Source organism: Labrus mixtus, chromosome 6 (assembly GCF_963584025.1).
Source record: "Labrus mixtus chromosome 6, fLabMix1.1, whole genome shotgun sequence".
Lineage (NCBI taxonomy): Eukaryota > Metazoa > Chordata > Actinopteri > Labriformes > Labridae > Labrus > Labrus mixtus.
In genome coordinates this window covers 29,954,674-29,967,373 of record NC_083617.1, presented here as the reverse complement: position 1 = coordinate 29,967,373, position 12,700 = coordinate 29,954,674, and the positions used below count along the sequence as shown (strand labels likewise).

General features: G+C 42.0%; 2 protein-coding genes across 3 annotated transcripts in view; one reads left to right on the top strand and one right to left on the bottom strand.

Annotated features, from left to right (window-relative positions):
- The window catches only part of dlk2 (delta-like 2 homolog (Drosophila)), a 27,990-nt gene extending 16,646 nt beyond the window's left edge, over positions 1-11,344 (top strand). For both annotated transcript variants that reach the window (XM_061040832.1, XM_061040831.1), the window contains exons 3-6: positions 4,922-4,979; positions 5,452-5,582; positions 7,598-7,742; positions 7,997-11,344. In XM_061040832.1, the coding sequence (XP_060896815.1) occupies positions 4,922-4,979; positions 5,452-5,582; positions 7,598-7,742; positions 7,997-8,795 (1,133 nt within the window). In that variant the 3' untranslated portion in view covers positions 8,796-11,344. The remainder of the gene's footprint in view (positions 1-4,921; positions 4,980-5,451; positions 5,583-7,597; positions 7,743-7,996) is intronic.
- ncoa4 (nuclear receptor coactivator 4) overlaps positions 1-12,700 on the bottom strand; it is a 182,416-nt gene that overhangs the window by 149,885 nt on the left and 19,831 nt on the right. The window lies entirely within an intron of this gene.

Genomic DNA, 12,700 nt, shown 5'->3' with positions numbered 1-12,700 from the left:
CGCCGGCTCGGCTGCTGCAGCCAGCGGCCGGCAGCGGCCAGCAGGCATAACACCCGCCTGTCGGCAGAAGTTGCCTTGCCACTATATTGCGGCTCGTAGAGATAGCCACGAACATCCGATTCGAGCACAAGACCTTCAAAATCCCCTTCATCCATATCAGTGTGAAGTTGAAACATCATTTTCGCCATTATTAGCTTTCTCCACAGAGCCTGTTAGCATAGCTACCAAGCAATATGGCGGACATTAAGTTTCGATTCTGGGAGTGAGGTCCCACCCACTGATCTGTGATTGGTCTGTAGCTTCACCCCCGCTAACCACAGCAGCCACCGATGATGCAAAATGATGATTTTTGCGTCACTGGAAGCTCCTTTTCAGACTTGAGATTTCCCATCTCAGGGGAAAATGAGGGCTGGATACACGACCAAAAATACTACCAGGTTTGTAATGATACAAAGCTTAATGCAAATAGTGGAAGTATCCCTTTAACTGATGTGTTTTTTACATTTCAGTCTTGGTTATTTTTTTTTTTTAATAAACTTTGATAGGTAATACCTATCCTGTACGAATACAGCTTTACTTTGCTTCCTGCAGGTAGAACCCTGCATGGCCCTGGTGGCCCTTGTGGCCGTTGATTGCCCTGTTAACCCCTGGTGGCCCCTGGTTTTTCTGGTGGTCCTGGTTGTCCATCAGAACAGCCCCAGTATTATCAACACAGTCAGTATTGTTTATTTCAAGCATCTCTTAACACTGGTCAACAGTCCTGAGATGAAGAGGAGGCAGTAAATCTTTATCGTTTAGTAATGCCTAAATGAATGGATGAATGTGCACTGCACTCAGCGTGCTCAGTGAGGATCCACTAGGCCTCAGCTGTTCATTGTTCCCTGTTAATCCAAACCCCCCCAGCTGTCAGATTAACCCTCCACTTGCTGTTGTCTGACTTCTCTCAGATAACACTTAGCACCCCCGGCTGTTCTTCCACTAAGTGTGACCTGGTTGACGTTCCCGGCGTTCCTAGCAGCTTCAGGACGGAGCTCCGTGCTTGAGCTGCCGGAGCTCTGTCCTGGAACTGCCAAAGCTCCGAGGACAGGCCTGTTGTCTCTCCGTCAGGACCTCCTTTGAAAACAATCCCCTCAAATTCCAGTGGACACTTGAGCCACCCGCAGCTTCACTTCACCTGCGCTCAGAGCTGAGAGGTCAGAGTTCACGACTGGTGGTCTATACACAGAGAAAAGAATATTCATGCTAATAACTTTGCTGTTATGGTGAAGTTGAAGCAGAGTTTGATCCTCCAGACAAAGAAGAATCTGAAAGCTTCTCAGATAAATTTTCAGTGAATGACTGCAGAAAAAATATTTTTACATACAGTTGTACTTCCTTACACCTGGAAACACCTCCAAACAAACACTAAGGAAGATATTCACTGACATCAACTCTGAAAACAAAATAGTCTGCATTCATAATGACAGCTGTGTCAGGCAGTTCTGAAACAAGCAAGGCTTTGAGATACAAGTTAACATTGTAGTGCTCACATACTCACAATGCTTTCATAATTTCAAGATTATGTTTACCATTTGCAACATCTGAGGTTAGCCTGTTAGCATGGTAAATGGACTTAAGCGCTTTTCTAGTCTTCAGACTGCTCACATTTCACACCTACACATTGACATGTAGTGAGACCATCAGAAGTAACTAATCCCATTCATACCAATTCATACGCCGCCGACAGCAGCGGGAGCAATTTGGGGTTAAGTGTCTTGCTCAAGGACACATTGGACATGTTGCTGCAGGAGCTGGGGATCAAACCCTCAACCTTCCGGTTGAGAGACAACCGACTCTACCAACTGAGCCACAGCCGCCCATGCTAACCTAAGCTAAACAGTAACTTTAAGGACTTGTTGTAGACAAACAATCCAGCAGAGGATGATGGAATTATCATCAGTTCTGCAAGTATTTAGTCAAAAATGAAAGTATTGAACACACAACTAGATTTGATTATGGCACTTAATAAAAACTCACAGGATCACTTACAGTATTTGTAATTCCTCCAGAGAGGATCAGGACCATCTGAACCCAATTTCCTTATAATCCATCCAACACCTGTTAGGATCATCCATAACTGCTGCTAACACAACAATAACTCATCGCAAACATTGTAGCATCTTTACTTCAGCATCATGGAAAAATCTCTGGATGGTAAGTAATCGCTGCTGCATTTGATAGTTAGGACCAAAAAACAGCCAGGAAATAACTTCTATCAGCCTTGTCTTTGTTGAACATGTATTCAGCTTTATGCAGAACATGTTGTCTGTTTGATATTTTTGATTTTCTGAGAGGTACAAGTTGTTTTGAATGATTTTATGTTTATGTATTTTTTCTATTAAATGAAAACAGTTAATGTTTGGAAGTAGGGGTGCATCAATGATTATATAAAAAAATGAGCAAGTAACCACCCTCCCAATGGTAGAGCTCTACAAGGGCCCCTTGCTCCTCAACGGCCCAACTTTAAGTAACCAATCAATGTTAGAGCTCTATCAGTAAAATGTGTTTCAACTAGGCATTATACTTCTTTTACTACATAGCAGCAGGTCGTTTACTTCCTGTTTGTCCAGCTGTCTCCATGACAGACGCACTGTAACACTCGACACGTGGCTCACCCAGCACCAGGGGCGAGGGGTCAAACTGTCGACTACTAATGTCTCACCAGAGACCTAGAACACTCAAATAAATAGTAACAGCTGACACACACACACACACACACACACACCACACACACACACACACACATATACATACACACACACACACACACACACACACACACACACACACACAGGTAACATGGGGAGGGTTGCTGGTTTAAATCCAATCCATGCTCAACAGTTTGTCATCTGAACCACAGTCAGTCCTCATTCCATCTCTTCCCTTTTAACGCTGGTCTGTGAGTAAGCCTCGGTGTCCCCAGGTAACCTCATGAAGAAAGTGAATTAAAAAAAAGCTGAACAATTTTGTGACAGAGCAGACATGATGATGAAAGCTGTGCAAAGTCAAGGACACACTTATTGGACTTTGAAATACAGGTACTATGTGTAGCCAAATGTATGAATCACTTTTATTTCCAATGTGAGAAGAGATTATAATTTACAAAAATGGTTCCTACCTCTCTGTTCCTGCAGGCTCTCAAAGCCTGTTGACTTATTTCTATTTGAAGGACAGTTCTGCAGGGAAAAATCCAAAGAAAACGACACTATGCATATTTTAAGCTCCACTACAGTACCAATGAAGACAATGGTTGCTTAGAAATGCATTCTGCTGATGTCACTATCCAGTCCCTCTATTCAACCACAGATCAATATCCAGCTTGGAACAACCAAACTCATGCCCACAAAGTCTGCCCTGAACCTGGGTGTCATGATTGATGACCAGCTAACTTTTAAGGTTCAAGTAGCCTCGATTGCCCGGTCATGTTGATTTGCCCTGTACAACATCAGGAAGATCAGACTTTACCTGTCAGAACATGCTACACAGCTCCTGGTACAGGCTCTTGTGATATCACGCATCGATTATTGCAACTCTCTACTGGCAGGTCTTCCTACATGCATGCATCATGCATCAAACCCCTGCAGATGATACAAAATGCAGCAGCACGACTGGTGTTCAACCTTCCTAAAAGAGCACATGTCACTCCGCTGTTCATCTCCTTACACTGACTTCCAGTTAAGATTAAGATTTACTTTATTGATCCCTGCAAGGGGAAATTTCAGTTTTTACACTCTGTAAGTCATGAACACACACATGCACAAACAGGATCCTATGGACATGCACTAATGGAGAGATGTCAGAGTGAGGGGGCTGCCCACAGCGGGCGCTCCTGAGCTGGTGGTGGGGAGGGGTTTTGGTGCCTTGCTCAGGGGCACCTTGGCAGTGCTCAGGGGGTGATCTGGCACCTCTCCAGCTACCAGACCAACTTCCATACTTGGTCTGCATCGGGACTTGAGCCGGCGACCCTCCAGTTCCCAGCCCAAGTCCCTATAGACTGAGCTACTGCTGCCCAGTAACAGCTACTACTGCTCGCATCAAATTTAAAACTCTGCTGCTCGCTTACAAAACAGCGACAAAAACAGTCCATTTGCACCTTAAGAAAAAGCTTCTAGATTCTCGCTTGTGTTGTACTTACTGTCTGATGAGCGTTGCTTTCAATAAAAGCGTCTGCTAAGTGAACTGTAGCATTGTTACTAGACGACCTGCACTCTCCAGAAGAGCCTGCTCATGTCACCAATACCAGAACTCACCACAAGACAGAGTCTAACACAAAACACGAAAAGTTTCATTGAGTAAAACCCAACTGGCACCATATTTTATTCATGTGGGATATCAGTTTTGATAAATTTGCTAACATCATTTTGCTTTGTAACAGGGACAAATTGGTCATTATAGCTTGTGTAACAAAATACTGTCTTGAGTGGACAACTTCAGATATCTCATCCACTTTGATCTTATGGTGATCTGACTGGTAAATTGTCTAACTTGCCGTTTGCAACTTATTTTATCAGCAAATGTAACTTAGCAGCCAGAGTCAGATCTATGCAACATTAAAGCATGTGGGCTAACCTGAGCTTGCTGGCTCACTAATGTTTTTGCAAACAACATTCTATCTTAGTGGATATTTTAGCCTGCCTACTTAAAACTTCACCAGCAAATGACATCATGGTAAACACCTATATATCACGATAGTCAGTGTTTAATTTAAAACTGTATAGATAGAACCTTGATAGATACGTTTGGTACAATTTAAAATATACAAGAAGTTATATCTCTGTTTGGCCTTCTATATTTATCCAATGAATATATATTGCTTTGGTATAGACAAAGACCTAAAAGAGGTCTCCATATCACATAAAACCTGAACTCTTCTTCTCTGCAGGAAGTGACTGCAGCTGTAACGTGACCAACAGCCGCTGTGACGAGACAGGAGTGTGCAGGTGAGATGTCCATAAATAATGTGGTCCTGTTAAATCAATGGCTGTGTGTGTAGGTTATGTGTGTGTGTGTGTGTGTGTGTGTGTGTGTCTGTGTGTCTGTGTGTGTGTGTGTGTGTGTGTGTGTGTGTGTGTGGGGGGGGGGGGGGGGGGGGGGGGGGGGGGGGGGGTATGCTGTTCCCTTTCGGGCAATATCAAGATTTGTGTTCCTCTAATGTTTCAGTCATTTGGTTAAGGAGGGCTGGAAGGATCACATATCCTCTTGTTTGAGCACCCTCAGGTGCTGCTTTGATGTTCCACAGGTGAACAGGCAGTCAGAGATTTCACATGTATGGATTTGTTTTGTAACCCCCTGCTCTGCAGTTTGATCATGTTGTACAGGAGGTGTGAAATGTCACATAAAACTGAACAATCAAATCATATCTAAACTTAAATGCCGATGTGTAACTGTTCCTATGTCCCTGTATGTATACAGATGTGACCCTGGTTGGGACGGTCAGCACTGTGACCGCTGCGTGCCGATGCCTGGCTGTCTGCACGGTTCCTGTCAGCAACCATGGCAGTGCAGCTGTGAGCCAGGCTGGGGGGGCCGATTCTGTGACAAAGGTAAGGTACAAGACACCCTTTACTTTTTATGTTTTAAATTTTAAACAGAAGAAGTCATACTCGTGTCCTTTACTTCAAGGAACTAGCAGTACCTTAGTTTTAAATACTTTGATTAGCTGTGTTCAGACCAAAGCACATCTTACCCCTTCATAATCACAATAATAGTCTGACTTTGGGATCATTTGTATCTATTAGAAATGGTTTTAAAATAACCTGCAAATATTCACACTTTTAGATGTGTTGTGAAACCAAACTCATGACATCAGCCTAAGGTGATTGGTTAAAAGTTGCTACAGTAACCAAAAGTAAACAAACAAGGCGACGCCAGCGAGCTAGTTTAGGCAGTCAACTGGAGCTGCACTGATTTCACACTGGACATGCCTCATTCTCAACATTCACCTGACAACACCTCCTCACAATTAGCGGTCTATTTAAGCTGCAATAAGTTTCTCTCCTCTGCAGCAGTTCTGCACTCTGGCTTAGCCCCACCACTACCCCAGCATCCACCTGTACACTCTGACTGGGGGGTTTACGATATCATCCCGCCACACTTCAAATTTCTGCATGTAAACTAAAACTGTGAGAAGTGATTAGGTGAGAGCCTAGACGACAAACACAAACTATGTTCTGCTGCAATAAATATTTTAAACGACACAAATGTGATTTGTCTGACTGAGCTAATATTGTGGAATGAAGGACGCAAAGAAAGGATCATGCAGGCTTCATAACAAGATGAAGGAAAATAAAACCCATCGCTGAATATTATTGTGCTTGGTATTACATATTAATATTTTTTAATGAATAAGAAGAATATATGTAGGTAAATGTTTTTGCATCAGACACTGGGATAGACATTTTTGTAAAACTCTCAAGCTATAAAACTGATCAATCAAATTGTTGTTGATGTTTCTGGTCAAGTTTGATGTTTGATGTTTGAGGTCTTGTTCTGTTATTTCTTGTTTAACATTTCAGTTGTGAAAAAGTTTACCGGTAATTGAATTAATATTGATGAAAAAGTACAAAATGTGCAAAATACTGATTTGTCTTTGACTATGAAACTTCAGAAAACATGCTGATTTATTTCAGTTTAACATTTACTACAGAAACCCTGTCAGGAAAACGGGAAAGTGGGACACAGGTGCGGACCCAGGGGTGTCTTAAAGTTATAAGAAGGATAACCACAAAAATCGCAAGCGATAGATTGGAGGGGGGGTAGGGAACAATGAAAATAGTATAGAGCCAAAACACCGCTCTAACTAATGCACCGAAAATTATCAACTAAACCACTGCTGCCAAGCAGCTGACTCGAAACTAAATTGTCCGGGAGACCCAGAAACAATTCACGAAAGTAAAGGCTGCCAGGGAGGCCTTAAAACTCAACACAAAAGGCTGGGGTATATCAACTACCCAGCACCCCAAGTTATTTTGGCAATAGACACAAATACACAAAAAGTTATTTGTTCGTGTTTATGAACACACCGACAACAAGAGACAACACAGGGAGAACCTCTCACTACCTCTTAAGGTGAGATAATGAGTCAGCACAGAGCACTGAATTCCAGGAGTATATATAAGCTCCCCACACCTGGCTTTAATCAAGGCCAATCAGCCACAAACACACCTGACTCTGCACTTAGGTGATTCATTCACCAACCCCAGTGAGAAGCCAGAGAGTGTGTCCTTACAAACCGTGCATCTCCCAGAAAGTTAGAAAGTGTTTTGTCTTATAACTAACACTTATAAGGACCTGTGTGTAAGACTTTCATTTTTTTTAAGAGAATGCCTTCATGTGCTTTAAGGCCACGTAATGTTTTGGTTCTAGTTTGAATTTTGGGGTCTTGAATATTGCAGCAGAACATAGTTGTGTATTTGAAACATCAAAATAGTTCCAAAGCTTGGCTTTACATGTCTTTGTGGAATTTCTGGGTCTTTTTTGATGTTTCCAGTGTAAGCTCAATATTTCAGGTGTTATGTCAGTTCTTGTGTCATGTTTCTGGTCTTGTTTCATGTTTCAGACCTGTTCGTGTGCTCACAGCAGCAGCCCTGTCAGAATGGAGCCACCTGTGTGATGGAGGACAGTGGTGAATACACGTGTCTGTGTCCTGAAGGTTTCCATGGCAGAGACTGTCACCTGAAGACCGGACCCTGCCATCAGAGGAGGTCTGTCAGGTGTTCTTCTTCATCATGGCTTAGTCCAGTCTCAAATATCTCAACAACTGTTTGATGGGTTGAGATCAAACATGTTCCTCTCTTGACTAATTCTAATAACTCTTAATTTTCATTAGTGCATTTTTTTTATCAGGGAAAGTTTTCCTTAGTCCATTACAAACACACCTGCAGAACTGATCACATTTCCTCCAGCCTAAGCTGCCCTCAAAGCCATTAAGTCACGCGTGTTTCTCTTCTGTCTCCAGGTCTCCGTGTAAAAATGGCGGTCTGTGTGAGGATGCAGATGGCTTTGCAGAGAAGTTAACGTGTCGCTGCCTGGCCGGCTTCACGGGAGCGCGCTGTGAGATAGACGTGGATGACTGTCTGATGAAGCCATGTGCCAATGGCGCAACTTGCCTGGATGGTGTCAACCGCTTCTTGTGCCTCTGCCCGGCTGGCCTCACCGGACGCTTTTGCACGGTCAACCTGGACGACTGTGCCAGCCGGCCATGCCTCAATGACGGCCGCTGCTTGGATCTTGCCGGAGGCTTCCATTGCATTTGCAAGTCGGGCTACACCGGCACCACCTGTGAAACTGTGCTGATAAGACACAACAACCAAGAGCCTGGCTGGACGACGGTCGGCTGGGAAGGAGGAGGGGGAGGCGGGGTCAGACCTCAGCTGACCACTGGGGGGAGAAACCAGAGGAGCAGCATCACCAACAGCAATGACAGCAATCCTCAAGGCGACAGGCTGCTTAAGGTGACAGTGAGCGAGCGCAGCGCTGCTGGCCTGTCGGAGGTGCAGCTCATCATCCTGCTGGTGCTGGCTGGGATGACACTCGGGGTGGTGGTGCTGACCGCCACCCTTGTACTGCAGGGTCACTGCAGGGATTGTAGCCACGCCCTCTGCCAGTGTCTGACATTATCATCATCAACATCATCATCACAACAGGGAGGAAAGACGAGGTGCCGGCAAACAGGACAGGATGAGCATGAATGTCAGATTAGCTTCCTGAATGTATCAGAACAGGAGAAGAAGAAACTGAACACTGAAGTGGTATAGACTGAGTGGGTGCAACACCCATGGAACAAAAACAGAGAGAGAGAAAGAGAGAGACTGGTGGCTAGGCTCTCTCACACAGCACTGCAGAGGAACCTGGGTCTGAACTGGGTCCACCAACAGGATGAGTTTTTAGTCTCGAAGTGTGAACCTGATATGCTAATGAACGGTGACATCATTACATGTGTATTTACATTTGTTCTGAATACATGTGACATTACCTGGTGCCTACATCACCAACAATGAACCCCAGCATGTTCAGTTGTGTATCAGTTGGGGTGCTGGATTTTTATCCTGGAGCATGTAGCCTGCCGTAGAGACGAGCAGCGGTCTACAGAGGTCTGGAAAGATGCAGTGAGTTTAAAAACTTGAGTCTTGGGTCACAACAAACACTGAGTGACATCACTTACGGACTTTTATTGGACTTCAAACAGAATACTCTGAAGACACTTAATGCTAGGAGTTGTTCCTTTCACCTGCTAACCCTGAGGAACACCTGCAGAGGTGTTAAAACGAGATGTCATTTACCCGGGTTTGATGTTTTGAATGAACAGATCAGATTTTTAATCTAAAAAACAGGATGAGATGTACAAAACAATATACAGTACACACTATTTGGGTTATTTAAAGCTCCTGGGAGGATTTTTTTTTAGCTGGTTTTGAAACAGGCTGTTATTAATTCTGATGACTCTGAGCTACAAAAACAAACAAAACCATCAGCGACAAATCTGTTTATTTCTATAAATATATTTTTAATGTCTGAAACAGTTGGAGAAGGGTAGGTGTCAGACGAAGATTAGCCCCGTTTACATTTTCCATGGCAAAGATTCATGAAGAGAGATATGTTTGACATTTAAAAGACATTTTTATTCAAAAACACGACTACAGGACATAATAAGCAAAGATATAAGAGCTGCAGCTTTGTGCACAGAGGACCTGAAAAAACAACACAATAAAAAGTTCCTCACAGGAGCTACATTTAAATTCTTTTTTTAATCAACCCTGCTAAATAGATGGTTAATGGACGTGGACTTGTAAAGTGCTCTCTTACCTTTTCTAGTCTTCTAACTAGTCAGTGCTTTTGAAACTACATGTCACTTTCACCCATTCACAGCACATTCACACACTGATGGCAGATACATAAAGTGCCCATCAGTATTAACTTCTGATGAAGTGACTATCCCACTGAGCCACAGCCAACCCTTATGCATTATGTAAACTTGAAAAATGACTTATTAATTTAGAATTACAAAATAAATTGGGACTAAGTCCAAATGGTAGAAAAGGTTTGAGGCACTATGTATTGGTGATTTGATCAACAGTCCCTATTAAGGTCCATAGCTCAGTAATCCAGAGTCAAGAATGCATTTGAGTTTTCATTTGAATGAAAATAAATAAAAACAGGTTTAATGTATTAACTTGGAATCTGAAAAGATGCTCAAAGATGGATTTTTTTCACTTTGATTTGAGGCAGACCAGCTGTTTCACCCTGTTTTCTCTCTTCATCATAAGCTTAGCCTAAATAGCTCCTGGTTGAGTTTCTTACTCATAGAACAGAAAAAGAGTTGTGTAGATTTTAACTTTTGAAACTCGAAGACAGGAAGAGAAAAAGAGTATTACTGTGAATGTTGAACACTTCCTTAAGAGCCTTCCAACAAAAGAAGACACACTCAATGGAAAGACCCAGCACTAACACTTATTGATCTCAGAGGTGTTTGCTGTCCCGTAGTAAAGACAGATTATCTGTCAGGGGGAAGTTCAATGTTGATGTGACGACAGACAATGTTTGTCTCTGGTGGTGTTTTGTTTGTTCTCTGGGGAATCTGATGAGAAAACTTCAATCACAGAAAATCAGAGTAGACATAAAACACACATAAAAGCAAACCAAGTAACATGTTAAAGCGCTCAGCTCTGTTACATTTCAACCACACATTCAGCTTGGACTATTTTTTTATAGACAGAAACTGGGGAAGAATGTAACAACAGAAATAATCTCTTGTGTTTCAGCACATCAACTCATCTTTAAATAATGGAGTGATTGAGCCTTTAGACTGAACAATATTTGTATTTTTATATGAAACTTGATGTGCCAATATAATTGACATATATATGTAATATATATGTCATGTAAAAGTAAAAAATACTTGTGGTCAGAAAAAATAAGAACAAATTTCTATGTGATATTAAAAATTTATTTTCCTTTTATCGCACTGTTTTTATTCAACATACCATAATTATTAAACATAACATAATTGGTATACGTTTACTTCAACAGTACCCAGATATCAACTTTTATATGAATATCCTGTCCTTGGGAAATGTGAGCTCAGAGCAAACATGTCGTTTTTATACCGTGTCTTATATGTGGGTGAATTCCTCTGTGTGTTCTTGACTATCATGTGTTAAACAGAAACCCTGTGTCCCCTTGCAGCTTTAAAGCTAATTTATTGCCGTAATTTATCAGTGGTATATGAGTGTCTTGTTCTATGCTGAGAGTCAGAGGTTTTTATTAAAAACTGTGTGCAATAAAGTTGTGAATGACAAGCTCTGAATCGTGTCAGCGTGTGTTTTCATGAACAAACAGCACACTTGTCAGACAGCACCATAAAACTGGAGATATGGAAGATAAAATATGGAAGAAAAACATTCATATTCAGAGACACAACCAGAGCTTCAGTGGGAATTCTAACACATGCAGTGGTGAGCTTTTCTTAAAGATCCTCATGTATTTTAAAATGAACATTTGTAAATCTGGCTGCTTGAAAATGATGTTTTTACTCTCCCACAAGCAGTTCTTCAATTATCCTAATGTATACACTGAACAGAAAAAAACCTCAATGACACCCATGATCACATTACTGCTATAAAGAATTAATTAAGAAAAGAATAGTGAATGTAAAATCTGAGGATTCATGGAGGTGGGGGGTTCAAGCCCCAGCTCCTGCAGTCACATGTCGAGTTGGCCTTAGGCAAGACACTGAAACCCCAGTTGATCCCGCTGCTTCTGCGGCGGAGTGGGAATGTGAATAAGTTAATACTGATAGCCACTTTACATAGCAGCCTCCGGCATCATTGAGTAAATATGGGTTAAAATGTGTAGGTGTGACCTGCAGTGTAAAAACACTTTGAGTGACTGTTATTAGCACAGCCTGCAGTGAAAAGGAAATGAAACTATTAAAGTCACACCAAAAAGATTCTGCAAGTTGAAGTTGTTGTTGTATATGACTTGGGAGGAGAATTGACATTAACAGCACACGTGTAATACAGTGTGTTGCTAAGTCAGTTCTCCCACACCGTCCCATAGGCTTGGTATTTATCCTCAACAGGATGTTACGGCAACATACAGTATATGGCTATACTGAGATGGACACAATAATAATGTGAGTTTTCAGATAATGGAGAGCAGACACTGAGTCTGATACAGTAAGAGGGGAGAAACAAAGTGACCTTGATTGTCATAGTCACAGCCTATCAGTGCAGCTGTGACTGCTGTCAGGCCCAGGGAATGAGCTAAATGTCTATGAGCATACCTGGCCAACAATATGGGAATCAAACAGTCTCATTACTATTCACAAGCACGTCATGTTTCGATACTTGTAAAACCGTTTCGTAACTAACTAAAGTACAATGCATGAATAAATGCAGTGATTTGTACCTGTACATCTGTGTCTGTAACTGTGCCTCTTAATTTAAAACTTGTATATTGTCATTTGTATGTCAACTTAGCATATTTAAAAAGGAAAGTTTATTTACAGATCCAAATCCCTCTGCATTTATGAGCACATATGACTTTTTACGAGTCATATGTGCCCCTGCATTTGTGGAATTTGTGTGAAGCAGCACGGTAGAAAAGTCTCAAAAAGAATCCACACAAAAAGATGGAGATTCACAAATGTGTTTTCGTTTTA